Source organism: Pan paniscus, chromosome 16, assembly GCF_029289425.2.
Source record: "Pan paniscus chromosome 16, NHGRI_mPanPan1-v2.0_pri, whole genome shotgun sequence".
In the NCBI taxonomy this organism is placed as follows: domain Eukaryota; kingdom Metazoa; phylum Chordata; class Mammalia; order Primates; family Hominidae; genus Pan; species Pan paniscus.
The window spans coordinates 85,877,209-85,904,096 of record NC_073265.2 but is presented as its reverse complement, the minus strand read 5'-3'; the positions used below and the strand labels follow the sequence as shown (position 1 = coordinate 85,904,096).

The window sequence follows — 26,888 nt, the reverse complement described above, 5'->3', positions numbered from 1 at the left end:
TCAAAAAATGATTTTAAAGGGCCCCTACGACCGCAGATTAGGAGTGGCAGAGTGAGAGCCATTTTCTCCCAGTCATCTTTGACTCAGAGCTTGTGAGACACCCAGAAAGAGCAGAAGCATGGAGACGAAATCGTAAGCACTGAAGTCCGTTCAATAAATTGAAATAGTTTCTCCAATTTTGCTACCATTTGCCCAAGCCTTCTAGTATTGCCAGCCGGTGGTAATACTTTCACTTTCTCTCTCTCTCCCTCTTTCAAGCTCTCTCTCTCTCTCTCTCTCACACACACACACACACACACACACACACACAACCAGTTCTAAGAAATAGGAGCAAAAATACAGAAAAAAATAAGCGAAAGGAGAGGTAAGAAAAAAAAACTACAGAAAATAAAAGGAAAAGGAAGGGAAGAAAAAGGAAATGAAAGAAAAGAAGAAAGCAAAGGAAAACCCAAAAACTATATATCTTTTCTTTTTTAGTTTGGGGGACAACGATAGAACACATATTTTCCTTATTTTTTTCTTTGAAAAAGAACAACAACAACAACAAAAAACCCTAAGCTGCGTCTCTGAGCTTGTGGTGGATTGGGCGCTTGCTCGGTGTGCCTGGGCCGAGGCTGACTCCAGCGCGCCGCTCCCCGAGCCTGGGGACCTGCAGCCCCAGCCTCCGCCCCGCCCGGGAATTTCGAAGATTTCCCCCGAGCGGCGGCGCGCGGAGTGTGCTGCGGGCCTCGCCAGCACAGCGCTCCCCGCCGCCGCCGCCAGCCTTCCCCAGTCGTGGCCTCAGGCCTTCGCCCACCCTGCGGACCGCTCGGCCTAGGTGGGTCTGAGCGCTCCCGATGTTCCGCTCAGAGGCTTTAGGAACCCCGAGTTTACATTGCTCGGTGGCCGCTGCCTCGCTGCGTGGACGCGGCGGCGGATGCGCTCGGTGGCGAAAACCCGGGCGCGCTGCCGTACCTTGGAGCGCCACCTCGCTGCAGAAACTGGAATGACGCCGCCAAGCCTCCCAGCCTGCGGCAGCCGAATTGTACGTCACCCGGACTTTTTCCGTAATCGAAACCCTCAGAGAAGCCGCAACGCGCAGGTCCTCTGACGGGTTAAAAACCATTATCTGTGACCGACAGATCCCACAGTGGCTGCATTGGGATGAAGGGAAAATAACAGAAGAAGGAGAAAAATATATAGGCACAATTTCACCAAGTCTAAAGTAGTCACTCAAGCTGGGGAGCTGCTTTCCTAGAAAGGAGAAAATAAATGAGACAGGGTCTTTAGGAAGCCACTAGTTCGGGCCCCGTGTATTTCCGGCCATTCAGCTGCGGCCAGTGCAGATGTCTCCCATGAGGTGGTGCCTATAAAGTCATCCCTTCCCAATTATGATTTCCACCAAAATTCATTTATTCTGGTCAGTCCAGCATTAGAGGGGTTCTGCAGTGCCAGTCTCCAGCCTACTGGGACACTGTACCCACAGCTTTTGGCTTTGCTGACTAAATAACCACAAAATATAGCCCCCAACACGTACACCTATCCGCCTGTGAAAGTAGCAACTGGCAAGAATTGCAAATTACACAGCCTCTCTTTCCAAGGTGCAACTGGGCATTTGACACTATTTTATCCAGTTGATAACTTAACAGGTTTGCCGCAATCTTATATCCACACGACCATAAAATATACAGAAAATTTAACCCACTTATATGGTGAGCCTTTGCTTCAGTGTGTCTTCAAAGTGCACCATCCCAGAGATGGGTGTTATAAGTTAAAACAGATGTTACATGCCAAACATGGTTTTAAAAATACAGCATGTCTGTCATGGTCCAGTGAGGATTTGTGTGGTTTCTTTGTTTTGAAGGGAGGTACAGAACCTTTATTTAATGTAGTTTTTATTACAAAGTTCAAATCCTTTTTTTTAAAAGGAGCTCTGTGGATCCTACAAATAATGGGAGCTGAACTGGGGACTATAGGGTGGAGATAGAGTTTATTTGGTGTTGTATAAGCCCCTGTATTTCCCTGCCTGAGCAATCCCAACATAGAGATCGCTTCTTGAAACTCCGCAGTCCCCTGAGTTAGCGGGGTGAGCCCCCAAAGGGTAGGCAGGGGATAGAGTGAGTGCCCCCTTCTCCCTGTAACCAGGGCTCCTCCTTGCTGATTAGAAGCTCTCAGATCTTGCTCAGAAATTACACGGCTGCGCCAGGAAAATAGCCAGGTTGGCTTTCTGGCTGGTTTCTCTCTTCTCCATCAGGCTAGGAAAGATTCCTGTGAGACCACACAGGAGAAAGGCCCCAATTTCCTAGCAGGACTTCAGTGAGCATCCCTAGTAACTGCCAGCTAAGGAGGGGTGGCCCGGGCCCTGGGGGTCTTGAGGCCTAGGCATGGGGGTGGGGGTGGGGGTTGGTGCGAACTTGGGGAGAAGGCAGCTGATGAGAGATAATGGGAACTCAGAGGGAATTCCCAAGAGGGTCCTGGGGCCCACTGAGGGCCAGCAGTGAGGAACTAGGACAAAAACCGAGGAGAGGAAGGCATAGAAAATGATGGGTGTGAATCTGCATGCCTACAGTTTGGAAAAGGAGTTCTAAACTGGAAAAGGTTTTGTGTGTCTCTCTCTTTCTGTCTCTCTCTCTCTTCCCCCCCTCCACCCCCTTCTTCTCTCCCTTCATTTCTCTCTTCTCCACCCCTTCCTCTTCTCACATTCAGGTTTTCTGGGGTTTTTTTCACCCAATAATGCCTGGAGATGAAAAATGATTTTTGTTGCTATTACACTTCCTACCGCAAGATGCAGTGCAAGGCGGCTGAGTTTGTATTACAACTATGTCACAATGTTTCACTGATGCAAAACATGTAGCCAGAGGGTGTTGCTAATGACTCCTGGATTAGAGTGAGATTGAGACTGGGAGAAAAAGAAAAAGAGAGAACAAGAGACAGAGGAAGGGAGGAGAGAGAAGAATGTCATTAGAGAACGAGGAAAATCACTGTATAATCAGCTCTAATAATCTAATCAGGATATTTTCAGATTTCAAGGTTCTCTCCATGCTTAAGAGTGTGAGCTAGAGAGAGACCATTATCCTTTTAAACACCACAAAGGTTTTTTTGCATGTTAATAACTATTAATTATGTTTACAGCCAGTTAAGTGAAGAACTCTCCTTTGGAAAGAAACTTTGGAAAACGCTTAATAGCAGATTAAAGCCTTTTCCTGGAGCCGAGGTCGCTTGGAGGGAGGCGGGGGCCGGGTAATCACCCAAGGGTGTGCGGAGCCCGAGGCGGCTAGCAGAGGCTCAACGCCCCGCCAGTGCTCGTGCACACAAATGTGCAAACGCCTGTGACGGGCTGCTGGGGCCCAGGGTGCCCCGTCGGACCCGTGGGGGAACTCCTAGGCGCAGCCAGCCGCCCGGGCTCGGCTTCCGCTCGGTCTTGGCAAAAATGTCCCTCCGGGCTCCGAACTCCCCGGCGCCCTCCCCCGAGACCAGCTCTATTTAGGGAAGCGGGAGGTTTCGCGGTTCCTACCGTGGCCCAGGCCGGTCCCACCGCCCAGCAGTCCGCTTCTGCCCCCCGGGGCACAGCAAGGAGGGCGTTGCCTCGGGGCTGCGGCCCTTTGAACCCGGGGAGCCCTCGGCTCTCGCCAGGACTCGCGGAGCTCGCTCGGGGCCCGGCTGCGGAGCCGAGTGTGGGTGGCGGGTGGGGTTGAAGGCGAGTGGGGGAGGCAGGAGGGGATGGAGGGGCGGGGGCGGGAGCCGGGCGTTAAGCCTGGAAGCTTGGCTGTTTACCCAAACGATTTTCCTTTCAGACCCGAGACGCCAATGAGACAAGATCAAACTCCCCTTCTCGTAGTGCGTGTGTGGGGTGTGTGTGTGGGGTGTGTGTGTGTGTGTCCTCTTCCAGGAGGGGTTTTGTGAATGGGGGCTCCAGGACACCGGCTGGGAGGGACCAGAGGCCAGCCCGGGCACAGCGCCTCCTCCCGGGGACTGGGAGAAGCCGGTCGGAGGGCGCGAGGTCTGAGCGCACCGAAGGGCGCGGCGCCCCAGACACAGTGGTCCGCTGGGACAGAAGCGAACAACAGGAACACAGGCCAGGGAAAGCCAGGGGCCGCGTCCCCAAAGGCCCAGCCAGGAGACACATGGTCGTGTGCAGGAGGGGGAGGGGGAGAATAACATGAATCACATCCTTCTTCTAGTCCCTTAATTTCCGATCCCTCCAAAGCCACTGGTTTCTTCCCGACTCCCTCGCTCGAGATCTATTAGCTGCAAATTAGGCCAAGGTTTTGGCGATTACGGTGCAATTCAGACCGAGTGACACGCGCCGCCTGGCCTGCGCCTGGGTCTCTCTCTTCGCACGGCAAAATGGTTAGAAACGAAGAGAGGATGGGTAGCCTATATGATAAGGATGGGTAGCCTATATTGATAACACATTGGTCATTTTAAAAAGGGCCCCGGCCGAAGAATATCCATCAGCCTGGGGGATCTGGGGAAGAGGGAAGAGGAGCTGAGCAGGCTGAAGTCTGAGCTACGGCACAGCAGGTGACAACAGTCCTGGGCACTACTCCTGCAGCCGCTCTGGGGACGAACCGGGACTAAAATCTCGTTTAAACAACAACAACAGTATTAATATCATTGATAGTAAAAAGAATCAGAAGGCAGCATATTTATTTATTAAGATCATAAATGATTAAAATCTGGTTACATGAACATTGTATGTATAGTTAATGGCACTACGTCCCACAACTCACTGCTCACCGAAGGCCGATTAAAGGCTTAACTAAAGAATTCTTTCTGGAAGAAAAAGGTGTCATTGCGGTGCTCTGACTCAGCCTCTATTGCTTCTTCTGCGTCAGCCTGCCCCTAGGTGCCCCCCACTCTTCCCACACATGCATCCCTTACTGAATGATTCTCTCTTTTTTAACTGACCAACCACCATCTCCCTGTCCAGAATATTCTTATTTAACCAGAATTCTCCTCCTCTGGTGCTGACATGGATGGGGCATATTAGGGACCTGCTAACCCTTCTTCAGGCCTCTGTGTCTCCTGCTCAGGTGTCCCAGGCCTGGAAAACACCCCGAGGGGGGGACTCTAGGGGCCTCTGGCTTTCTCCCGCATGTCAAGGGTGGAAGGCTGCAGCTCCAGGGCTCAGAGGGAGCAGAGGCAGCTGATGGGCCTCTGGGTATGAGTGGCGGTGCTTAAGGACCTAGCTAGGCATGTTGTTGGCCTGGAATAAATGTGTGTGAGAGGGGAGATGCTCACGGAGGAAACCGGATGTGCCTAAAAATGATTGACACCGCCAATCTAACACTTATTAAGCGCTTACTATGTGCCAGTCACTGTGTCCACATCTCTGGGGACTCCAAGCCTGAGGACAAACCACTGTGGCCAAGGGTAGGCCTCTGAACCGGGTGGCTGGGCCAGGGCAGGCAGACAGCCAGATAGGTGTCCTTGCGTGGCTGAGGTCAAGGTTTCCGCTTCCCCTTCCGTCCCAGGGTGGAATCCAGGAGCCAGACCAAGGCCTCCTCCCCACCTGCCCGCGGTCGTCCCCTGACAACCAGTCCGTCCAGTGTTGCCACGAGCTGTGCGGACTTCCAGGCCAGAGGGGAGGTCAACAGGTTCTAGCCACGTTCGCTCTTCTTCGCGCTGAAGTCCTTAAACGAACGTAGACTGGGCCGAGAGGGCCGCGGAGGCCAGGCTCGGGCAGATGGGGAGCGCTCAGTGCGCCGAGGCCAAGCCCACAGCCAGGCCAGGAGCCCTGCGTCCTGTGCCTCCTCCCGCTCGGGTCGCGGCAACGCTGCACCAGGCGAGGTGCGCCTCCCTCGCGGTGCCAGAGGGCGCTTGACTGACTCCCGGGCTTCAGCAGCCGAGAAGGCGGCCCCCGGCTTTCGCGGCCTGGTGCGCACCCAGGGCAGGGGCCAGGCGCGGCACTCAGGCCGCTCTCCACGCCCCACCCCCCCGGGGTGTTCTAGCCTCCAGCTCCAGGCCGCCAGAACGGGAGAGTTTTGCTCCATTCTCTGACTCTTCCTCCCATCCCCCTAACGCTGGGGGCTGAGACTCGCTGGTGACCCAGTGCCGTGCCCCGTGAGGGTGGAAAAAAGCAGGCGCTGCTCTCTGTCTGGAGACAAAAGGCCTCTGCGTTCAGGCTCCCTCGGGCCTGGCCACTAGGTCTTTCGCACGGGCTTCCACCTATGCAGAGGAAGCAGGAGCAGGTGAAAGCGGCGATGCAGCGAGGGCTCAGCCAGCGAGTCTTAATTGATCCCAGAAATTGAACACCTCCGAATCCACGGGCATAACGACCGGGCATCTGCTGCAGAAATACGCAGTCTACCCCCAGCACCCCTCTGCAGCCCTCATCCAGCCATCTTGCTATAAAGGGGCCCCTGGTTGCTGGTTTTTTCCTTCTAGTCTGATTGCAAATCACCTGGCAGCTAGAAACCCTCGCCCCCTGATATCGACCTGCAGAGGTTACTCCTTTCTCTAAAAACGACTCTGGCTTGCTTTCTTCTACTAGCCCCACGGGAGAATTCACTGGTTTTTACATTTAAAAAACAGAAACAAAAAAACTTTAAACTCTCTCTGGGTGTCAGATGTGGTTGGAACTCTCCGAGTCTCCTGGTTCACCACACTCTCTGCTGCTCCTGAAAAGCGAGTCCTCTGAAGTAGTCTTTTCCTGCAGTCTATCATTTCGGTATTACAAATAACTACCGTGGAGCGAGAAATACCCCCGGCTTGAGAATATTGATAGATGATAGTGGCGATATTCACAATCGATCCCCTAATAGTCAGACGTCATAAATCATGTTCAACGCCCTGACAGCAGAGTACTTCACTTAATAATATAATTAAGATTAAAACTCGAGAGGTATTGGAGGCAGCGGGTATTGATAGCTTCAAAAATTACATTCTGGATATGACGATGGCACGGAAAAGGACCTTGGGAAACTATAACCCCACTCCCCAAAAGTGGAGTCTTCTGGCTGCCCCTGTCTTGTGCTGAGCCCCTCCCACCCTCCTGTCCCTGCACACACTTTTTTTCCCCACCAGTAACCCGAATCTCCCATAGGTCTGAGCAGAGAGTAGGCCCACTCTTTCTCAGAAATGCTATCCAGTAGGATAAGAATTAATAGGGTTCGAATGAGTTTCTTGGATTTAGGAACTGTTTAAAAATTCATTCCTTCAGCCTTGAATATTCAGTTTAAAAAAAATGTTCAGGAGAGCAAGGAAATGATGCCGTTTTGTTCTTTCAATACAAATAGGTTCCTGAGCAAAGTTTTCAAAATTACATATAAATAACTGAATATATGGAGATATGCCAGTCCAGTTCATCCCTGAAACTCAACTGCCTGTACACCTTCCCGGAACCTCGGGCCTCAGGACAAAACCCCAAACTTCACATTAAGAGTAAAAACAGAGTGGTCAGATCCCCTGCAGCAGTGATAGTCTGCTCTTTGCTTCATGAGTAGAACTGATGATAAGTGCGGCTGAAATTATTTCAGAGTGGAATATTAATCAAATCAATCAGAGCTGACAAATGAGAAATACTTGAAAGTCAGTGGTAATTTACAACTTTGTTATTGGTTAAAAATCTTTTGCCTTGTAACAGTAATTAATAATGCTTAGAAAAGAACGATTTGGAAATCCCCTTCTCATTCTTTTTATTTTTCTCTGGCTCTTAAAGAAGGAAAGAGAGAAAGGAAGCAAATGAGTGATCAGTAGAAACAGGAAAAACACTGAGTCGTTTGTGGGGAGAACAAAACTGGAAAATATAAAAGAAAGGGAAAAAAGATTAACCCCATGGGAGGCCATCAGGAAATAAAGAAAATACAGGAGGAGGGGTAGTAAATCAGAAAATGAATTCTGTAACCATACCCCATGAGCAGGCTGGCTAAAGGTTGAATTTCAAATGGCCCAGAAACCCCATCAAAATGAACAGTGCTGCTAAAATATCTTGAAAGTAGCTCAGCTCTGAATCCAGGCAGAGCTCAGGGCATTGTCTGTTTTGTTGTTGTTAACAATGTATTTCTTTATGGCCCAGGAGCAGCCGTGTGCAGGCTCTTTCCCAAATTCAATCCCTGGAGACCAGACTGGCTTTCATGTTTCTGGTGTTAACTCTTCTTCTGGTCATAGCCAATCCCCCCACCCACCCGTCTTACATTGATTATTAGATTGTCTCAGCCCCACCTAAAAAACACACCCAAATAATGACTTGTTGAAGAACTATAAATCTTTTCGGCCTCTGAGTTTGGAAAACCATTTCAGTGAAAAGGCTTTCCTGTGAAATGCTGAAGAAATTCCTAACCTTCTGCTCACTGAGGAAGAGCTGCTACTTTTATTTGCTGAGCTTTAATTTGTTGGATGGGGAAATTTTTCAGGTTGGTAAAAAAGGATGGAGGGGAAAAAACAACTTTTGCAAACTTTATCTGGTCTGTATTATAAGCCCCAGTTTTGTCTCACTGAACCCAAGCTGGGTCTACAAAAAGTAGCTAGAGATTGAGATTTATTGGTCTCTAAATGAAAGGATTCATTTGATATAAGAGGTTAACTCAAAGTTCCTACACCGTGACTAGCTTCGGCAAATGCCTTTGTTGGGTCAGCACAAAAGCAGTTCAAAGAAATCTTAAAAACACACCGAGATATAGACACACAAACACATTCTCCCACTTTAGCCACAAATGCAATTCTCTTTTCTTTGTCATTTTTTTTCTGTCATTACAAACCTCCAGCTTCTTTCTAAATGGCTGGGATGGTCTCCCCCAACCCATCAAACTTTGCCATTTTGTATCTTTTGCTTTTGCTAGAACTCAATGAAAGAATGAGGGGGTATGAGAAAGTAAAAGGGGGGAAGTGAACTAATTTGGATAAAGCAGAACACTTTGTAAATGAGGTGCATTGAGGCTAGAGAGATACATATGGAGGAGAGGGGCTCTAGGATTAAAAATAGGCATACTGGTTGGAAACTGATGAAATGGGTTTTCAGCGATCAGTCTATGGATTCAATAGGAACCTGGCAGAATGTAAGGTTGTGATGAGGAGACCATGAGTGAGAGTGAATTCGTCAGAAAGAGTGAGAAGGGAGAAAATAGCAGCAAGGACCTGAGATCCCTTGCAAGGAGCAGACTATGGAGATGCTAATGAGGGAAAATTAACCTTCGGGTTGGGTCTGTGACATGGGCCTTCCACTGAATGTCTGATCCAGGGGCTGCCAGCAGCTTCTCTCTGCACCAGCGAAATGAGATAATCGCTCTGAAACCTCCCAACCTTGGTGCAAGCAAGCTCTGAGACTGTTGTGGGGAGCAGAATGTAACTAACAGCTCCTTCCAAAGAGACAAACAAATAGCAACTAGGACCACAACCAGGCGCCAGAGCAAACTTGTAGTTGTGGGTACATTTGTTCAACTCCAGAGCCCCTCTAGGCTGGCACATTGAAGGAAGGGAGGAGCAGGTATGGAAAACGAAAAAATATCTTCATCTCTGTTTGTTCCAGTCTGTCGCCAAAGGCCCTGGATAACCGGGCCTCAGTGAGGCAACACAAGGGATAAATGGATTTTATCTCCAGGAGCATGGCCACTGGGCCAGGGGATTATTGCTTAGCCAGAGAAAATGTAGTGGGGAGGGGAATAAAGAAAAGAGAGAAGTTGAGGAGGACAGACACAAAAACAAACAAACAAAAAAAATTCAAAGGGAAATTCTGAAAGTGGTTTCCTGTCACATACACTGAGACATTAACACACACACACACACACACACACACACACACGGATTTTATTAAACAAACAAGCCAACAACCAAACGCACATCAAAACCACATTTGCTCCTGCTGTCATAGGAAAAGAGGGTTTGGAATGATTGTAGGGTTCTGGTAGGAACCCTTCTGGCCTTTACTACTATCAGTACCTCCCCATCCCCTCACCCCCCGCCCCAGCATTTTCATAAACGCTCTGAAGTCCCCGCTGGAGAAGGGGCCGCACTAGAGGCTGCAAGCAAGGGGAGGACTCCCTGTTGGAGGCGAAGGGGTCATGTTTCCAAGTAGAGACATCAGCAAACCACAATCTTAGTGACAGTGACAGCGCAAAATTATGTTTAATGTTGCAAGGGGGAAAGGGGAAATATAAAATTAGCGCAAAGAAAATGTTTCCCAGACCTTCCGCACAATTAGGGCATATGGATGGGCACAACGGCGGGGTCGACAGTGGGGATGGTGGGGCCTAGCCGGGCGACCGTGTTGGGTGGAGGCAAAGGCCGGAGTCCTCACTCCCCAGGAGGAAAAGGAAAGCTTCTGGAGAGAGATTAATGACACTCCGCCCAATCACTTCACTGGGTTCGGAACCTTTTTTGCAGAAGAGGGGATGTTCTAGATTTCCCATCCTGGCGGAGATGACAGTTCAACGACCGGCCTACTCAGTCCCAAAGCCACAGGGCGTTTTAATTAGTGATGAGGCTGGTGAAGGGGCTGGCGGAGCCTGGAAGGCGGAGAAGGAAATGCGGAGGGGGAGATGCACAGCCCCAGACCCCTCCCCCTCCTCGCCGGAGCCTCGGGAGCTGTAGGCAGAGGATGCTGAAGCGGAGTAAGAATTACTTAATAAATTAGCTGCCCCTCTTTAGAACTTGCTGTCAGCCCCGCCTCGGCAGCCGCACGTAGGCGAGCGAGACCCCATTGCCTTCTCACTACGCCCCTGGATCTCCATAGGCGCACCCCCACCCCAACCAGGGTCTTGGACAGGCAGACAGCGGACAGCCCAAGGGATTGGCCAAGAGAGGGCCAGGGAGGTGGGAACGGTGGCATTTTCAAGGAGGAAGCAGTTTCTGTTCAGTGCGGGAGATTATTTCCTAAGCTGCTTATTTAAAGAGACAGAGATGAGAGAGAGAGAAAGAGAGGTTGATTCCCTTCTTGTTGTGGTTATAAAAAATTTAATTTTGCCTTTGTCTAGAAAGCACTGTATTATTGTGATTATTAAACAACATCGTTTCCCTTCTTACTGCCAGGCAAGGGGAGGGGGAAGAAAGAGAGAGGATAAGGAACATTTATTTTAAAAATAATACATATTACAAATAAATGTATTTTTAAAAACTAAACCAGGCAGATAAAGGCAGATGAGAAACTGCAATGAGAGAAGGGGGGGGGGAGAGAAAATAGTTTGATTATTTAAAGGCTAATCTATGCAGAAGAATCAGAAAAAAGAAACTTGGGAAAATAAGGCAGCTGCCATTTCCTACGTGTTAGCTACATGACTTGAAAAAAAATAGGAAAAGAAGCTATTCTTAGGTATAGCCAGGGTTGTAGTTTTATACTTTGATTTTAGCAACAAGTATGAAAAGATCTAAACTAATTGATTGCTGAGTTCCTTGGCCCTTTTCCAAAGAGCAATATAGATTTAATTGTATGTTGCTTAAAACTCCATTTCTCGAACAGTGTGAAGCATGTAATAAAAGTCATAAACCGTATCGGAGATTTTTTTTCCCCCACAAGCATAAATACCCAACTGACACTTGGAAATCTTAGCTAATACTCCTAATGGGTTAAAACAAAACAACAAAAAACAACAACAAAAAAGGCATCTGTGAGGGGGAGCCACATAATAAAATCCAAACTGTTAATCCATTTTAACTCATTCAAAAGAGCCTGCAGTTGCGGATGGGTGTTTTGCAGAGGCGGGGCTGGGGTGAAGATACCCCACATCAGACACCTGATTTGCTCAAATTCGGTCCATCTAAACCACTCTCCCCTAAAGGAAAGAAGTCTGGCCTACAAAAAGACACCAGAAATATCTCCACCAGAGAAAATGGATCTGAAAGTTGCAGCCGAACTGCCTGGCCAGAACTCTCTCTGGCCAAGAGACAGGGAAGCCACTCCGCGGCTTTCGCTCTCCGCTGCCCCTAGCCTGGCATCCCCCAAGGAAAGAGACCGGCCTGGAGACGCCGTGGGAGCGCTCCAAAGCGGCGCGGCAAAATCCACCCCTCTCCCCCTCCTAGGCAGCTCTCCCTTTCCCATTGTCCTCCGTTATCCCTGACCCCCAGTTGCTGTTGGGGTCCAAAACCACCCGCGGCTCCCCCTCGGCCAGCTGTATCCTGCAGAAGCGAAGAGTCCCAGCCACGCCTGCGATTTGCTCGGAGATCTGCCGCTGCAGCCAAGTTCGCGGCCGCCATCAAGCTGGCGGCTGCGCGCGTCTCGGGCCGTGCCCTGGCGTGGCCACGCGGGCCGGCTGCAGGCGGAGATCTGTAAAAATCCACGTGAGCCGCCCCCTCCTCCTGCTGCCCGCGGCCCCTGACACTGCAGCATTGAAGCCTGCCCGGAGGTCCCCGAGGTCTCCGAGTGTGACAGTACTCAGCATAGCGGGTAGATGGCACAATTTTCTAACATTTAGAGAGAGGAACCCACGCTGGGAGCAATAAGTCCATTTAAAAGCCCTTTATTTAAAAGGAACAAAGATAACTGACAAGCGAAGTACAGAGACATCTCAATGAAATTTCCAAAGAAGAAAGAGAAATCAGAGGCTAAAGCAAATGCGAACTGGGCTTGATGGAACAGGCCAGCACTTTCCTCCCCCTCAAAAGGAGAGCAGATAAAAGACAAAAAGAAAGAGGTGGTGGTCATTGGGTCTGTGCGGTAAGGATCACAGCCCAAACCAAATTCTAAAAGTCCACAGCCACTAAACTTTAAAATGGCCGGGTGGCCTCGGTGGGGGAAGGTGAAGGAGAAGCTAGATCCGTTTGGGGGAAAGAGATATGGAAGTTTTGCCCCTGCCTTGGAGGCTCTTCCCCAACCTTTGATAACAGGTATCTCTGCTTTGGCTTGGGGTCTAGGGAGCCCCAGGAGGATAGGCAGGCAAGGCATTCGCTCTGGGCACACCTGAGCCCTTCCAAGGGGCTGGGCACCACAGGCTTCTGTCCTACAGCCACGTTTCCTACAATGGGGCCCAGGGCTGGGCCGAGTCAGCCACGATCCCAGACACTAAGATTTGGTCAAAAGCAGGGCACTTAAGCTCACACTCAGAGACTTGGGTACAATTGTGCCCCTTCCAAACTAAGAAGGGCATGATGGCACCCACTGATGTCTCCTGGCAACGCCAAGACAGCCCACACTTCATCTTGTGCTCTGGCACCGCCACCACCCTCTCCCTCCCCACCAAACCTACACGCCAGATCGATCCCCCTTGCCAGGAGAGCCTCAAGCTGAGAGGAGGAAACAGAGGAGGGGGCGAGAGGCCAAGGGATCCGTGAGGCCACCTCTCTGGTCATCCGGGCCGGCCTCTGGCCCCGAGCGACCCTGGCCAACCAGGACCAGCGGTGGGAAGGGGCACGGCAGCTATCGTCCGCAGGGGGTCAAATGATTGCATTTGGGTGGGTGCTCGCCGACATATTTGCTGAGTAAACCTCCCTCGCTGGGCTGCAGGCGAATCCCCGTTGATAAATCCATCATTACCGTTCGGATTCAGGGAGGCAGCCGCGCCACTAAATTCATCTTACATTTGTAGCGCTTTAATAGACATTTATTAAATGCTTTTAGAGAGAGGCATGGGGTGCGTGATTACATCCTAGTTATAGACAGAACATAAAGACCCACGTTAACACCCATTTGCAGGAAGGAAGGAAAAGGTGGGGAGGGGGTGGTAAGGCAGAGAGATGAAGTGAGGAGAGGCAAGGAGAGATGGGGCGGGCAGGGGCACGGTGTCTAGGCGTTATTAACGAGGGCTGCCTGGCGGGAGCCTCGGGAAGTGGCAGGCTGCGGAGAGAAGTACTCGCTCCCCTCGCAGTTCCTGGGGCTTCCCTTCCCTTGCCCCCCACCCACAATCCCCCCGTGGTGGGCTCGTATTCTCTCTGCCCGGGAACAAGGGACGCCGCAGTGCCTCCGCCGACCCTTCTGTCCCTCCAACCCCCACTGCTTCTTCACTTTATTCCAGGCCTCTCCAACTTCGACCCTTTGGAGTGGCCAAACCAGAAAGAGAAGGGAGGGAGTCCCCGCATGCCGAGGACCCCAAGAACTCCTTTAAAGCATCCTCTTCACCCCACCTCACCCCCAACCCAGAGAGCAACAGAGCTGGGCCAGGTTCCTGCAGCAGAAAGCAGACGCCCAGGCCACCGGGCGGAGTACATCTGCTTGCTCAGAGGGTTCCTTGGCCTGGCAGTCTTTGAGGAAGGACCCCCTGCTCTGAGCCAGGAGGAAGCCATGCCACTTTCGCGCCTTCCATCATCTCGTGCCTGGGAACTTGCCCTGGACTTGCCCCGCACCCCCCGACCTCATCCTCAGGGAGCTGCTCCTGTAGGGATGCCTGGGCCTCCAAAGGGCCTAACGCCTTCCTGAGGGCCCCATTAGCTTCGCCTAAAAGCCCAGTCCCCGAGCTCTGCCGGCTCTGCGCGCGCTCTCTCACCGCGCCCTCGCTCCCCCGAGACGCAGCCACCGACCCAGGCCGGGACAGCAGCCGGCAGGACTCCGGGCCCTCCCTGGCTCTTGGTAAAGAACACTTCCGCTATCTCAAAGTTGCCATAAGAAAATAAATACAAGCGACATTGTACTGGGCCAAAGCTCATTAGTTCGTTGTCCAGGCCTAATAAAGGAACAGAAGCGCAAATTATAGAGTTCAGCTTCAACACACGCTCTGTCACCCGAGATCAGCGCACCGCGAGCCTGATTCCAATTGCTCCGAACTTGCAGCGCGGTTCGCCCCCCACCCCCTCCTCTCAAGCAGGAGGTTGGGTGGAAAAATATAGTTCCAAAGGGGGTAATGATCAAGCTTTTCCTCTCGGAAGCCTGCGCCACCTCATTTCCCATCAGTAATCCCAATAAAATTAACGTCGTGGCTGCAATTGAAAAGAGGAGGGCCCGCAACACTCCTGAAATAACACACTCTCCCCAGCAAAAGGTAAAAAGCAAAACGGCCCTTTGTTCAGCTAATTAACGAAGGCCCAACTCCGAAAGCAGATGTGTTTGCTTAGCTAATCACAAGCATGTTTCTTTCAAGGAACGTCATTTCGAGGGGGCCGCTCCGGGGGAGATGGGATAGAGGGACACCACCCCCCAGGCCCATTCTGCCTCGGGTCTCTCACCCCGGTCTAAGATCCAGAGGCTGAATCCAGGCAGCCCGTCTTTCACACCTTTCTTCCCCTCAGCCCTACCCCAGAGGCCCCATAGGCAGAGACTTCAGCGCTAGCCCCAAGGCCAAACCTGCAAGACACGAGGGGGAGAAAAATAAAAGTTTTAATGACACAGATGCCATATTAAATGAGGCAGTTTTACAATTCACTTTGAATAGGACGCTAACTTATTACAAGTGTGTTATCAGAAGGACGATAAGATTTATAACTCCAAGAGTCAGCTTTGCGCCTTAATGACAATGGATGTTAAGAGGAGGAAATCTGTTCTCTACTAGAGGAGATGAGAATCCCTCCCCGGGTTTGGGGGCATTTACAGAGGCCTCCAGGACAGATACCAAGCCCTTTGTGTCTCTATATGAAAGATTCTCCCTTTCCCCTTTGGCTATGAAATAGGGTCTCCTTGTTGGGTTAGCACCTTGCTCAGCTTTTTACCGTGTGCTTGGGATAGAAAAAACAGAAGGAAAACGAGATAGAATTGGGGATGGAGATAGAGGTGGGGTGGGGAGCGGTTCTTAGCCCTCTGGTTCCTCCAGTAGTACTATTTCCCGGTCTTTCTTTACCATACAAAAGATAGCTTTCCCCTAAACCAACACAGTAAGCAAACTTTAAAAAACTGAGGTCCTATTACAAACCAACGCCCAGCACTAACTGCTTTAAAATTACTGCATAATTAGATTTAGTTGAATTTCACCATTAATTAGGCAGCCGCACTGCAGGGAGCCTTTGAAATCTGAGAAAATGGGAAAAATCATCTGAAGCACGTTTTTTAAGCCCAACTTCAATAAATCTTGACGAGGCCTGGAATTCAGAGAGTATCCCAGGCGGCTGAGGGAGAGGGTTGTCCAGGCCGGGGCTGGGGATGGAGCTGGACGTGGCGGGGCGATATCCCATCCGCCCGAGAACGGGGCCTGGGCCCGGATCCACTATCTCTGCAGAGGCCCTCAGAAGACCCTCTCTAGGAGGCCAGGTCTGTCCCACGGCCGCCCTTGCCCACTCTCAAACCTATTAGAGAAAGAGGGTCCTCCGCTGCAGTCGCTCTCCTGCCAGGGCCACAGTCCACGCGGGCTCACACATTTCTAGGGTCTGCGACCACCCGCCTGGAACCGGCCCTCAGCCCCTGCTAGACCCTCCCACCCCCCAATCAACCCTCCGCCCGGAAAGCCACCTTTCCCACAACTTGGACGTGCAAAAGCAGCAAGTTGTGCCCAAGTCCAGCGGGGTTCGCATTCCGCCCTCCCCACCGCGCCCCAGCTCCGCTCGGGCCCGCGCAAACCCCGGCGCAGCCCCTGCATTAATGAGCGCGAGAACTGACCGAGGTCTGTAAAGACCGTCCTCTTCCCATCCCCCTATACCATTCAAACATTTAAGATCATTTGCGGATACAGACTTTTTATTTTTCTAATTTGGTTCTTGGAAGGAGAGGAGACAGGAAATCAACTCTCCTGAATATGGGAGGGGGAGGGGAGAGGGTACAGCGTTACCAATATTTTCCTTACGAATTCTGTTGCTGTAATTAAAGAACCGAGGACCGGACTCACTTGCCAGCAAGAGTTTAAAAAAGGGTTTTCTGCCTGCAGACGGAATGGCCTTTAGCGCCCCCCGCCCTCCTTTTTTTCTTTTTGGTAACCAATGTGTTTTCTATTACCCGGCCCTGCCGAGCCTGGCAGCCCGGCGCTCGCGGTGCAGTGGGAGACGCCATGTTGGCTCAGCTCATAGGACCAAGTCAAAAGCGAGATTCGAGGCAGAGTTTCACACGCTCGAGCTCCCCCTGACCGCCCCCCGCCCCCGCCCTCGCCCCCCCGCCTGTCGCCGCTTAATGCACATCCCAGGAGTGCAGCTCCGCGCGCCCGGCACCCCGGACTTTCCCGGGGCGCTGGCGGAATTCTGCCGCACGTAAGTGGGGGCGGGGGCTGGGGGGCAGGCACTTTCCCGCAGCAGCTGCCAACTCCAGGCCCCCGTCCCTGCAGCCGGCTAGATGCTAACCCAGCCGTCTCCGCGGAACCAGCCTCGGACGTCGCCCGCTAACTTTGAGCCCCAGCTCCTCGCGGCCCAGGGAGAGCTAATGGTGAAAGGCCGAGGCAGGGCGACCGCGAGCCGAGCGAGCAGGCTGCAATCCCCCCCGGGCTCAATCTTCCCCCAGGTTTGTTTGAAAGTGGCGAGAAGCAGCGAGCGCCCCTCTCTCTCCTTGCACTATTGTTGCATTTCGCGTCTAACTGGGTTCTCTCACACCCCCGAGCGCCACGAGGAGGAGGGGGAGCGGGGTTGGGAAAAGAAATAAAGCGAGCTCAGATCAGATGAAAAAAAAAAAAAAAAACCCCAGCAAGGAAAAAGAGACACTTAAAGGGAAAGAGTCGCCATGTTTAGCAGCTTTTTTAAAGATCTCGTCAATTTCACACAACGCGCTCGCTGGGTCCCAGCCCTCGTCTTTTGTCCAATTCAGTCGCAGCAAAGATCTTTTGTTCTAACTCAGCGTGAAAAGAAAAACTTTCTTTAAATGCAATAAACTTAAACCGAACTCAAGACTCTAAACAGATCCTCCTCCGGCCACTCTAAACATATACAAGGGGGTTTGTTTTAACCGGTTGAAAAATTTTGGGTCCTGTTTTTCTGCCTCGCAGACCCCAAGCTCATTGCTGAAACTTAAGAGTGCGAGAGAGATTTCCAACGTCTAGAACACATGCTTAAAGCATAATAAAACAGGGATTGTCTTTTGCTTTGAAAATCATAAATTATAATTTAATGCCAATAATAATTTACAACAAATGGCTGTTTACAATAAACTAACACAAAACAAACAAGGAAAAGGGCCTGTGTTTTACTTATTAGAGAAACTTCACACACTCACATGGATAGCACTTGCAAGAGGAAGAAAATAAACAACAACCGACAAAACCTCGAACTAAAGGTCAGCAATACTGTGCCGTAAGAACATACTTGTATTTATATATGTATATATCTACAGAAATAAGTGAGAGTCAGATGGAGAACTCTGCACAAATCAGATTTTACTGGTCTGCATGTATTGACTGGATCTGAATATTAACGTTTAATACACTTTACAAAATGATCCCTGTTCTTTCACCTCCCTCACTAGTCCTCTCCCCCCCCCCCCACCAATTAGAATTAAACCACAACATGATGAAGTACTGGCGGTGGGGGGGTGGGTTGGAAACCTTGAATAAGAACAAAATTGCAAGCTCCCAGCACCGAGCTTCCTCCAAACCAGGAAAAGAGAAAGAGGAAAAATGAAAAAAAGACTCCAAAAGAAATAGTTACTACTTCCAAATCAGCACACCCTGTAAAGTTTCCCTCCTTCCTTCTTTTTCTCTGTCCTGCTTTCTCTTCCTTAATTTGGCTTCTAAGGACAAAGGATCCCAAGAGCAGTACAGATTGTAGCCACACAATCTGAAATGTCAAAATGTCGATGTGTTTTTATGTACATAACTCCAATGGAAAAGATTCCCTTGACCCTGTGGTCATGCTCTCACAGACTGAAGGTAAAGGGGGGGAGGGGAGAGGGAAACCAACTGCAAGTTATCATATATACATTAAAAGTAGACCTTTCAGTCTTAGAACCTGTATCACTGAATTTGAAACTCTCTCAACAACCACGCTAGAGTAGAATCACAGAATATTTTTAAAAATCGTACCTACAAACTCACTGCAAACAACTGTCCTCTAGTTACAATGCTGTGATTAGCTTGCTTGAACGATCTTCTGAGTAACTGTCAGAAATGTACAAGAGTATTTTTTTTCTGATCATAAAATAGATACTGATCTCAAGATTTCTAATACTTTTTCACAATACCTTCCCTAAGCAGGCACTTAAGTGTGACAAATATAAGGGCCTTTTTTTTTTCCTGGAAAATCCATTTTTAATTAAAAGGAGGATTAGGTGAATGGGGGTGGTTTACTATATCAGTATGGCACTTCCTAAACCACAGATAAACCATTAACTTCAGCTCCCCCCCAACACACACACACCCAAATTAAACAGGCAAATACAGTAGTCCACCTTTGAACAAACTGACTGAGGGGAGTAAACAATTGCCCCCCCCCACCACCCCCCGCCCGGCCAGCTAAGCAAGAGCTCACAGGGGCTCTTCTAGATGTAAAGACAGTGAGTGGGGACAGCCAGGTTTCAGATATCAAATAATATTTTAATTTCTGAATACTTTCAATTTTCCTTGGAATATAACACACAAAGACTCGACCAAACAGTTCAGTTATTATAACTTTTACAGTATACAGAAATGTTGCACTTAAAAAAAAAAACCTTCAGTTTTTTTAAAACACAAACTGTAAACTCTAAGATACTGAATCAATCACGTTACCTATAAGTGCCAACAGTGTTATTTTTGTCATGCTGATTTCAATGGTATTTTTTAAAAAGGGAAAATATCAACAATTATAATACAAAGGGTTTGCAAATATACAAACAGATATAGGATTTTCATAACAATTCAAGAACTAAGCGGGACCCAATTCAAATTACAAAAGTTCACTTTTTATTCAAAACCTCAGCATGTGTCTTGGACACATTCCTTGGCTGCCAATAAATTCCACAGTTCATTCTCTTTCTTAAAATATTTTTTAAAAGCTAGGTTTGTCATGGTGTCTTTTGGGGAGGGGCAGGGTAGGGGAAGTTAAGTGTTATATGTGGTTCCTCCAGTTCTCTAATTAGAGTGCTCGACTTCACCTAAAAATTTTGGTCACCACTTGTAAGTGCGTTTCCATCATCTTTGAGTTGCCTTTTAAAGTTTTATGTCTTCCTATGATATTTTCATGGACTCAGTTTTAATTCTTGCAGAACATATATTTTAATGATACACAGTTTTTAAGAAGCCAAGATTATATCAAAACTTATTATAGAACCACAGAATAAACTGGTTTGGAACCAGAAAAGTACAAAAAAGAACAGCTAGAGGTACATAGACACAGGACAATTAATAATTTGGAAAAAAAAAAAGACTTACTTTCTCCATTCTGCTAATTGTCTCCCAATCTCCTTAAATGCACTTTTAGCAATATTTTTCAAAAATTTACCAAAAAAAGAAAAAGACTAATTTCCTTTTTATACAAAAATGATAAGTAGCAAGTTGTTCTGACCGACACAGGAGTTTTTTTTTTTTTTAATGCATTCTGTAAAAGTTCATTTGACAGTCTTTTTTTTTTTTTGAAATTCACAGTCCATTAAATTCTTCCCCTCTCTTCTTTTAGCAAACTTGTAACATCCTTTTATATCCTTTCTTAACAGAAGGAAATTAAGCAAACAAACCAGTCTTTTGCCTTTTCTTTCTCTGTTTCACTCCCCCTTCTTATTTTATTTATTTATTGAATTGCCATATACGGCCAGTTAAAACTGCTGCCGGACAGTAACATATCCCGGATGAGGGTTTCGATGGGGGTTTTACCTACCAAACGGACGAAAAACAATTGCTCTATGACTGAGGAGGAGACGGTGCGGAGGGAAGGGAGGCGAAGCAAAAGCTTTCCGAATCTCGTCGGCTGGTTGGGGTACTGGCTCCTAACGTATTCTTCCAAAGCACACTGAGACTTTTCCTGCAAGCTTTCCACATGGGCTACATCAGAGAGACCACAGGCATCTGGAAGAAAGTTTAAAAACAGAAGAAGAAGAAGAAAAAGAAGAAGAAGAAGAAGAAGAATTCAGTCATCAGATTAAGAGGTTTGAATTGGGTCACATGAGGTGTGTGCACAGAGCTCTGTCAAACTGCCCCAACCGGAGTTGGAGCAAATGTCTATGTACTGAAAACTTAAGGGGGGGAGGCGGGGTGGGGGAAGAAAGAGCAAGAGATGGTCCTGAAGAAGTGTTTGCTTTAAAATAAAACATAGCTCAGTGTGCTACAGGCTTTCACTGCCCGAGTCCTTAGCCTGGGTCATTGAGAGGCCCAAGCAAAAGTGCATTGGGTCTATCTGGCCCAAGTCAGTAAACAGAAGAAACCAAAACTACCAGCACTCTCTCCCCTCCTCCTCTGTAAATAATAGTTTGGCTTATAATTATATAGGGGTTGGGGGTTGGGGGTGGACAACCTGGCCCAGTCCCGAGTAATGGCGTCCACGATCCAGCCTCAGATTCCCCCCAAAGAGGGCGACTCATTTTTCTCCAGTCTTTGAAACTGATTTAAGTGGCCCTTTAAAACTGATCTTGTCAGTTTAGCCTATTGAAGGGCAGCCATGCAAACCGTGATCTCTCTGTTCATTTGAGCTGTTTCTTTTCCCCCTTTTTCTTCTCTCTCCCTTTTTCTCCTACCCCCCTTTATTTTTTAAAACCCAGGTCCCTCCGAGAAGCATCCCCCCTCCCTGTTATCTTCAGGAAAACACTTTTCTTTTTTGATACGTGAAAATACAATAAGTGCCTTTGAAATGAGAAGCTTCTTGGTAAAGGCGGTTCAGGTTGTGACCTGACCTTTCAGGGCTCCCCAGACAAGACTGGGGTTAACATATGCATATTGTGAGTCATTAAAACAGATATTCGAAAATCACCACCACCACCTCCACCCCAAGAACCAGAACACACATGCAACCTCCTCATATGTATATCTAGGACTCTGCATGTCTACAGAATGTAGAGGTGTCTGTGGACAGGAACTAAAAGATCTGTTTCCACAGGACTCCTTCCCTCGGCATCCTCGGAACTGTGTGTCTCCCTCTGAATCAGATAACAGGAACCTTTATCTCTTTGTGAGGCGATTTGCATTCTCCACACAGGCCTCCACATTTTGCAAATAGTCATAAATTAAACTGTTAACGACAGTATCAGGCATTTTTTTTCCCTTGAAAGACCAAGGGTAAGGCTAAGAGCTAGCAATGATACCAAGAAATTAACGACTACCTCCATCGTCCAAGAAGGTGGGCTGGGTGTTGGGTTGTGGGACAGGGGTGAAGGTGGCTATGAGGTAGGGAGATATCTTGTCTGTATATCTGCAGCAGGCAAACGTTCTAGGTATGAGGGGCACTCGAGAAAAATAATCCCTATCCAAACCTCTGCAAACGGCTTCCCCGCCCAGACACTGGCCTTTAATTGATTACCTAAGGACTTCCAAAGGCAGAATTTAGGGTGCCTGTGCTGGGAGGTTTTATGTGGAAAGCAGCAATGTACAAGACAGCAGTTTGAGGACTAAGAAGCTGCAAGCTGTTCAGCTAATGACTTAGTTCCCCAGACTTCTTTCGAACAATAAGGAAGAGATTGTGGACCTCCTTTATGTTTGCCACATAAACTACACATCTCTCCTCGTTTCCTGTTAACAAGCTTAAAAAATTGTAGTGGGTGATTAGGTTCCAAGCCCTGCTAACGTCCAAATGTTTGTTATTCTTAATCGGGAACCCCTTTCCCCTCTCAGCCATGACAAAAGGATCAGCTGACAACTTAGTACAAGAATGTGAAAGGGGGTTGGTGATTTCCATCCACCTGGGCTATGCTGAACTCAGCCTGGAGGCAGCCAAAAAGCTCAGGTGTGGCCCAAAATGGAAAGCCAGACACTTTCAAAAATCATTTTGCCTCAAGTTAATTAGTATCAGCTCTATTACTCACACAGGTTAAACTACATGCAAACTAATTAGATTGCATAATGCAGTCAATGATGGTTTTATATCTCTAGCAACATCCATATCCAGCCCAAGTTGGCATACACTTTGGGTTGTTTGAAAATTGCCTTAAGTGTTTGCTTGGGCAGGGGAAGCAAGAGGCCAGAGTCTTCAACCTCCTGCAGACATTCTGAAGAGTTATGACGGTCCCTTTCCTCCTGTTGCCCCATCCTGACACATCTTTTCGCCTCTCCTGGCAGTCTGCATTATTCCAATAAGAATATGATTTTGAAAATTGCTGCCCTCAGGTTGGATTTGCCTGGAGCTCCAACTCCTACTGAGTTAGCAGGCAAACTTTTCCCTGCAGAGACAATGTCAGGGCTGCTCCACTGCCCAGGGCATCTCCTGGAGGCCCAGCCAGGGCGCTAGAGAAAACCGAGGGCTTGAGGAGATTCCCTGGGGCCCAGCAGGCCCGGGGGGGCCTGGGCTCAGGAAAGGGAGCAGGAGAGGGCATCCCAATCTGGATACTGCAGGTGGGGGAAACAGGCAGCAGAGGCTGCCCTATGGCCCATGTGGGGAATCTATCTGAAGCATCCTTCCTGCAGTCCAGCCTTCCTCTCCTCTCCCCAGAACAGGCCTGGTAGTGCCCAGCAGCTATAAAAAGTTCCCACTTTAAGTTGCACTCAACAGTTTGGCCTTTCAAGGAGCAGACTGGGTTTGCCCTGGGGACTCCCAAGTTCTCTGGGCCCCAGCTCTGGGCTAGGAGCCCGTGGGCACGAGAAGACAGGGCTCCTTCCTACCTGAGGTGAACAGGACTATGGCCTTGAGGCAGCTGTACTCGGCTGAGTCAACGTGCAGCGCCTTGAGCTTCTCCACTTGCTCTTGGAAGATCCGTATGTGGTCCATAAAGGCGACCACCCGGTCGGCGGACATGGGCGAAGCATGCAGGCCGGCGGCGGCCAGGAGCGGGGCGACGTGGAGGGGCATGGAGCACTGCGCCGCATTCAACACAAACAGCTCGCTCCAGGTGAGGCGAAGCAGGGCCACCTGGTCCGTGATCTGCAGGTCGGGGAAGAAGGGGATGTTCCGGGCCCACTCGACGGCGCTGAAGAGCATCCTCGCGGCCAGTTCGCAAATGTTCTCGATACCCATGATGTTGTTGGGCTGCATGCATTGGCTGCCGAAGCGCGACGTGGGATAGGGCTCCGCGCGCAACAGCAGGGAAATATATCCGGACAGGTACGAGTGGCAGTTGAGGGGATCCCCGTTGGTCAGCGCGAACTGCCCGTGGGTCGGCTGGGTCGGCGGCATCCTGCCCCTCTGCACCGCTGCGGGGAGGAAAGGAGACACTCCACAGTTAATGACCAGCCTCAGTCCCCAGGTTCCCCGGCGGGGTCTGCCCCAGCCCGACCCCCACCTGACCCAGGCCCTGAGCAGCGCAAGAACCAGGCAGGCCTGCCACGGAGCTGGAGTCGCCAGGCTCTTGGCACCATTCCTTTCAAACCACCACCCAGGCGAGCTCTGAGGGCCAGAGGGGCACACTTGCCTCCGAGGCCCGCTCGGGGCTGGTCCGCCGAGGACCCAGAATTGGCCACCTTGCCTCGGGGTCCCCGGCGCTGTGGGCGGGATGTAGCATTCTGAGGGCATCTTTCTTCTTTACTGCTAAACAGCTGATATTTCTTATTGATTGGAGGAGAGGGAGCGGGAGGGGCGAGTCTGGGGGGGAGGGTGAGGCGCTTTTGCAAAAGGCACGAGGGTCCACCCCAGACGGCCTGTGGCCACTCCGGAACGACTCTCCCACAAACCCCGAAGCCCCAGCCCCAGCCCGGCGGGGAACCCCCCAGTGAGAGACAAGCAGAGAGCGGAGGTCTGGCGTCTGTCTAATCAGTGAGCTCGGAGAAAGAGACGGAGGGAGAGGGCGGAGAGAGAGAGGCCGGCTAAAGAGAGAGGAAGCCGGGAGAGGCAGGGAGCAGGCGGCCGGCACTAGCGGAGCCTGGGCAGGGCCTGTAAGGGCCGGGGAAAGCCGGCGAGGCTCGGGCCCAGGCTGTTATCTGACTCCGGACCGGGAGAGTCGCTCTCGCAGAAACACAAAGAAACCCCGGCGTTGGCTCGCCCCAACCCGGAGCCCGCGCCCCGCGCCGAGCGCGCCATTGGCAAAGCACGGCTCGCGGCGCTCGGCGAATTTTATATCACAAAGACCCAACTCGCGCAGAGCGAAAGCAGCCGCCCAGGGCCCCTCGCCCACCCTTTCCTACTTCCTATCGCGCTCTCTTCGTTTCAAAAGTGAAAGGAAAAAAGAAAGCAGAGGTATTTTTTTTTTTAGCAGAATGTTAATCCACGGAGGGTCACATGAGCGCTGCCCGGGCGGCAGCGTTAATACGGCGAAGTGCATAAAATTGCCATTTGTAATTTGAACCTCCTGTACAAAAGTACAATCTCAGGTTTTTTTTTTTTTTTGAGAGGGTGGGGGCTGGGGAAAGGGGTGAGGGGGAGGGACATGTTGAACATGCAGGAAAAACAAGGACAGAGAGAGAGAAGTAAACTAGGCTTTAAAATAACAACAACAACAAACCCCCCATCCCTTGCAGAAAGGCAGACTCCAGTGAACTCACAATCAATGCAAAGGAAATGGAAACAGCCCAAAGAGAGAGTAAAGAAGGAAATCAGTCGGCCAAAGCATGCGGATTTGGGGTCTGGGTTCCAATGCAGAACTCGCTTCTAGTATAAAACCCTTTTCCGCTGCAATACGAAGAGAAGAGCTTGGGGCTTCTTGTCCTTACCCAGAGCAGGCTAGCCAAACGTACCCAGGACCCCGGGACCCAGGACGAGGGAAGGAGAAATGAGAGGCCGATACCTTCCCGTCTCATGCCCACTTTGAGGCACTTTTTGAGGCGGCAGTACTGGCACTGGTTGCGATGGTGCTGGTCGATGGGACAGTTCCGGTTGGCGCGGCACGTGTAGCTCAGGTTCCTCCGCACGCTGCGCTTGAAGAAGCTCTTGCAGCCCTCGCACGTGAACTGGCCGTAGTGCTTGCCGCTCGACTTGTCTCCGCACACCACGCACTCGATGTGTTGCTGCTGCTGCTGCTTGTCGCTACCCGGGCCGCCAGGGCCGCCCTGGCCACCGGCCGCCGTCTGGGCTGGCGTGCTGGCTGGGCCCCCTTGGCCGGGCGTCTGTGGCGTGTGCGGGGCGCCGGGCGGCGGGCCGGGCACGGGCGGCGCCTGCGAGGCCTGGCTGCCCTGTGAGCCGGGCACCTCGTCCTGGGGGTCGCGCCACGTGCTGACTACCATTGCCATATCTATGGGGGCTGCGTCCGGACTTCCTGCTCCCCTGGCTGCGGGCGGCGGCGGGGCGGCGGCGGCTCCCCGGGTCTCGGGCTCCGGCGCGCCGCCTTTTGTGTGTGCGAGGGTGCAAGAGGGCGCGGGAGGGCGCCCCGGGTGGCTCGGGGGCTGGTTGGTTGAGGTTGGTTAGTTTTTCCTTTTTTGTTTTTGCTTTTGCAAAGTTTTGTCGATTGCTTGTCTGGCCCGGTGTGTTTGTTTTGTTTGTTTCTCTCGGCTCAGCTTTGTTGGTTTCGGGGGGCTTTCCGCCGGGAGGGGAGGGGAAGGGGACAGGAGAGCGAGTGGGAGCAGAACGTGGAGAAAGAGGGAGGGGAGGGAGAGCTGAAGTCGATTGTCTGGCTTCAAGACAGAAGTAGGAGGCAAAAAAAAAAAAATCTCTCCAAAGATCTCGCTCGCTCTCACTCTCTCCCTCCCTCTCTCGTTCACTCTCTCGCTCTTAGAGCTGGTGTGCAGCCGAGGAGTTGGCGGAGGAGGAGGAGGAAGAGGAGGAGGAGGAGGAAGAGGAGGTGGTGGTGAAGGAGGCGGTAGAGGAGGAGGAGAGGCGACTGTCCGGGGGCCAAGTCCAGGGCAGCCCACAGTCAGCCATTCAGGAAAGCCATCGAAATCAGGAGGACTAGGAGATCGGAGGCGCCGGGTGCGGGCGCGCCCAGGGAGCCAGGCAGGCCGGGGCGGAGGCCGGCGGCCCGCGGAGTGGCCGGAGCGCTGCCCGGGTCCGGGGGAATCAGCATGAAAGTGGTCCGCGTCGGGCGCTGCGCGGCGTCGTCCTGGCGCTGGGCCGCCGCCGCCGCCGCCTGCCCCGGGCGTCCGGCGCGCGCCTCGCTCTCTCCGGCCGCCGCCGCCCGCAGTCGCTGGGTGGAGGCCGCTCGCCGTTCCCTGCGGGCCGCCCGGGCCGCCGCTGCCGCCGCCGAAGCCGCCGGGTCGGGCCCGGAGCCGCCGCGTCTAGCGCCGCCG

At 50.9% G+C, this 26,888-nt stretch overlaps 1 protein-coding gene across 4 annotated transcripts in view; it reads right to left on the bottom strand.

Annotated features, from left to right (window-relative positions):
• Window positions 1-464: 464 nt before the first annotated feature.
• The window catches only part of NR2F2 (nuclear receptor subfamily 2 group F member 2), a 33,107-nt gene continuing 6,683 nt past the window's right edge, over window positions 465-26,888 (bottom strand). Inside the window, exons 1-3 of one of the 4 annotated variants that reach the window (XM_034939477.3) lie at window positions 24,146-24,422; window positions 23,400-23,927; window positions 465-20,660 (exon numbers count right to left, since the gene is read on the bottom strand). In XM_034939477.3, coding sequence (XP_034795368.1) covers window positions 20,386-20,660; window positions 23,400-23,910 — 786 coding nt within the window. In that variant the 5' untranslated portion in view covers window positions 23,911-23,927; window positions 24,146-24,422 and the 3' untranslated portion in view covers window positions 465-20,385. Of the gene's footprint in view, window positions 20,661-23,399; window positions 23,928-24,145; window positions 24,423-25,379; window positions 26,049-26,888 lie in introns of those variants that run through there. The other 3 variants (XM_014341594.5, XM_034939478.2, XM_008969887.5) reach the window with 3 other exon arrangements.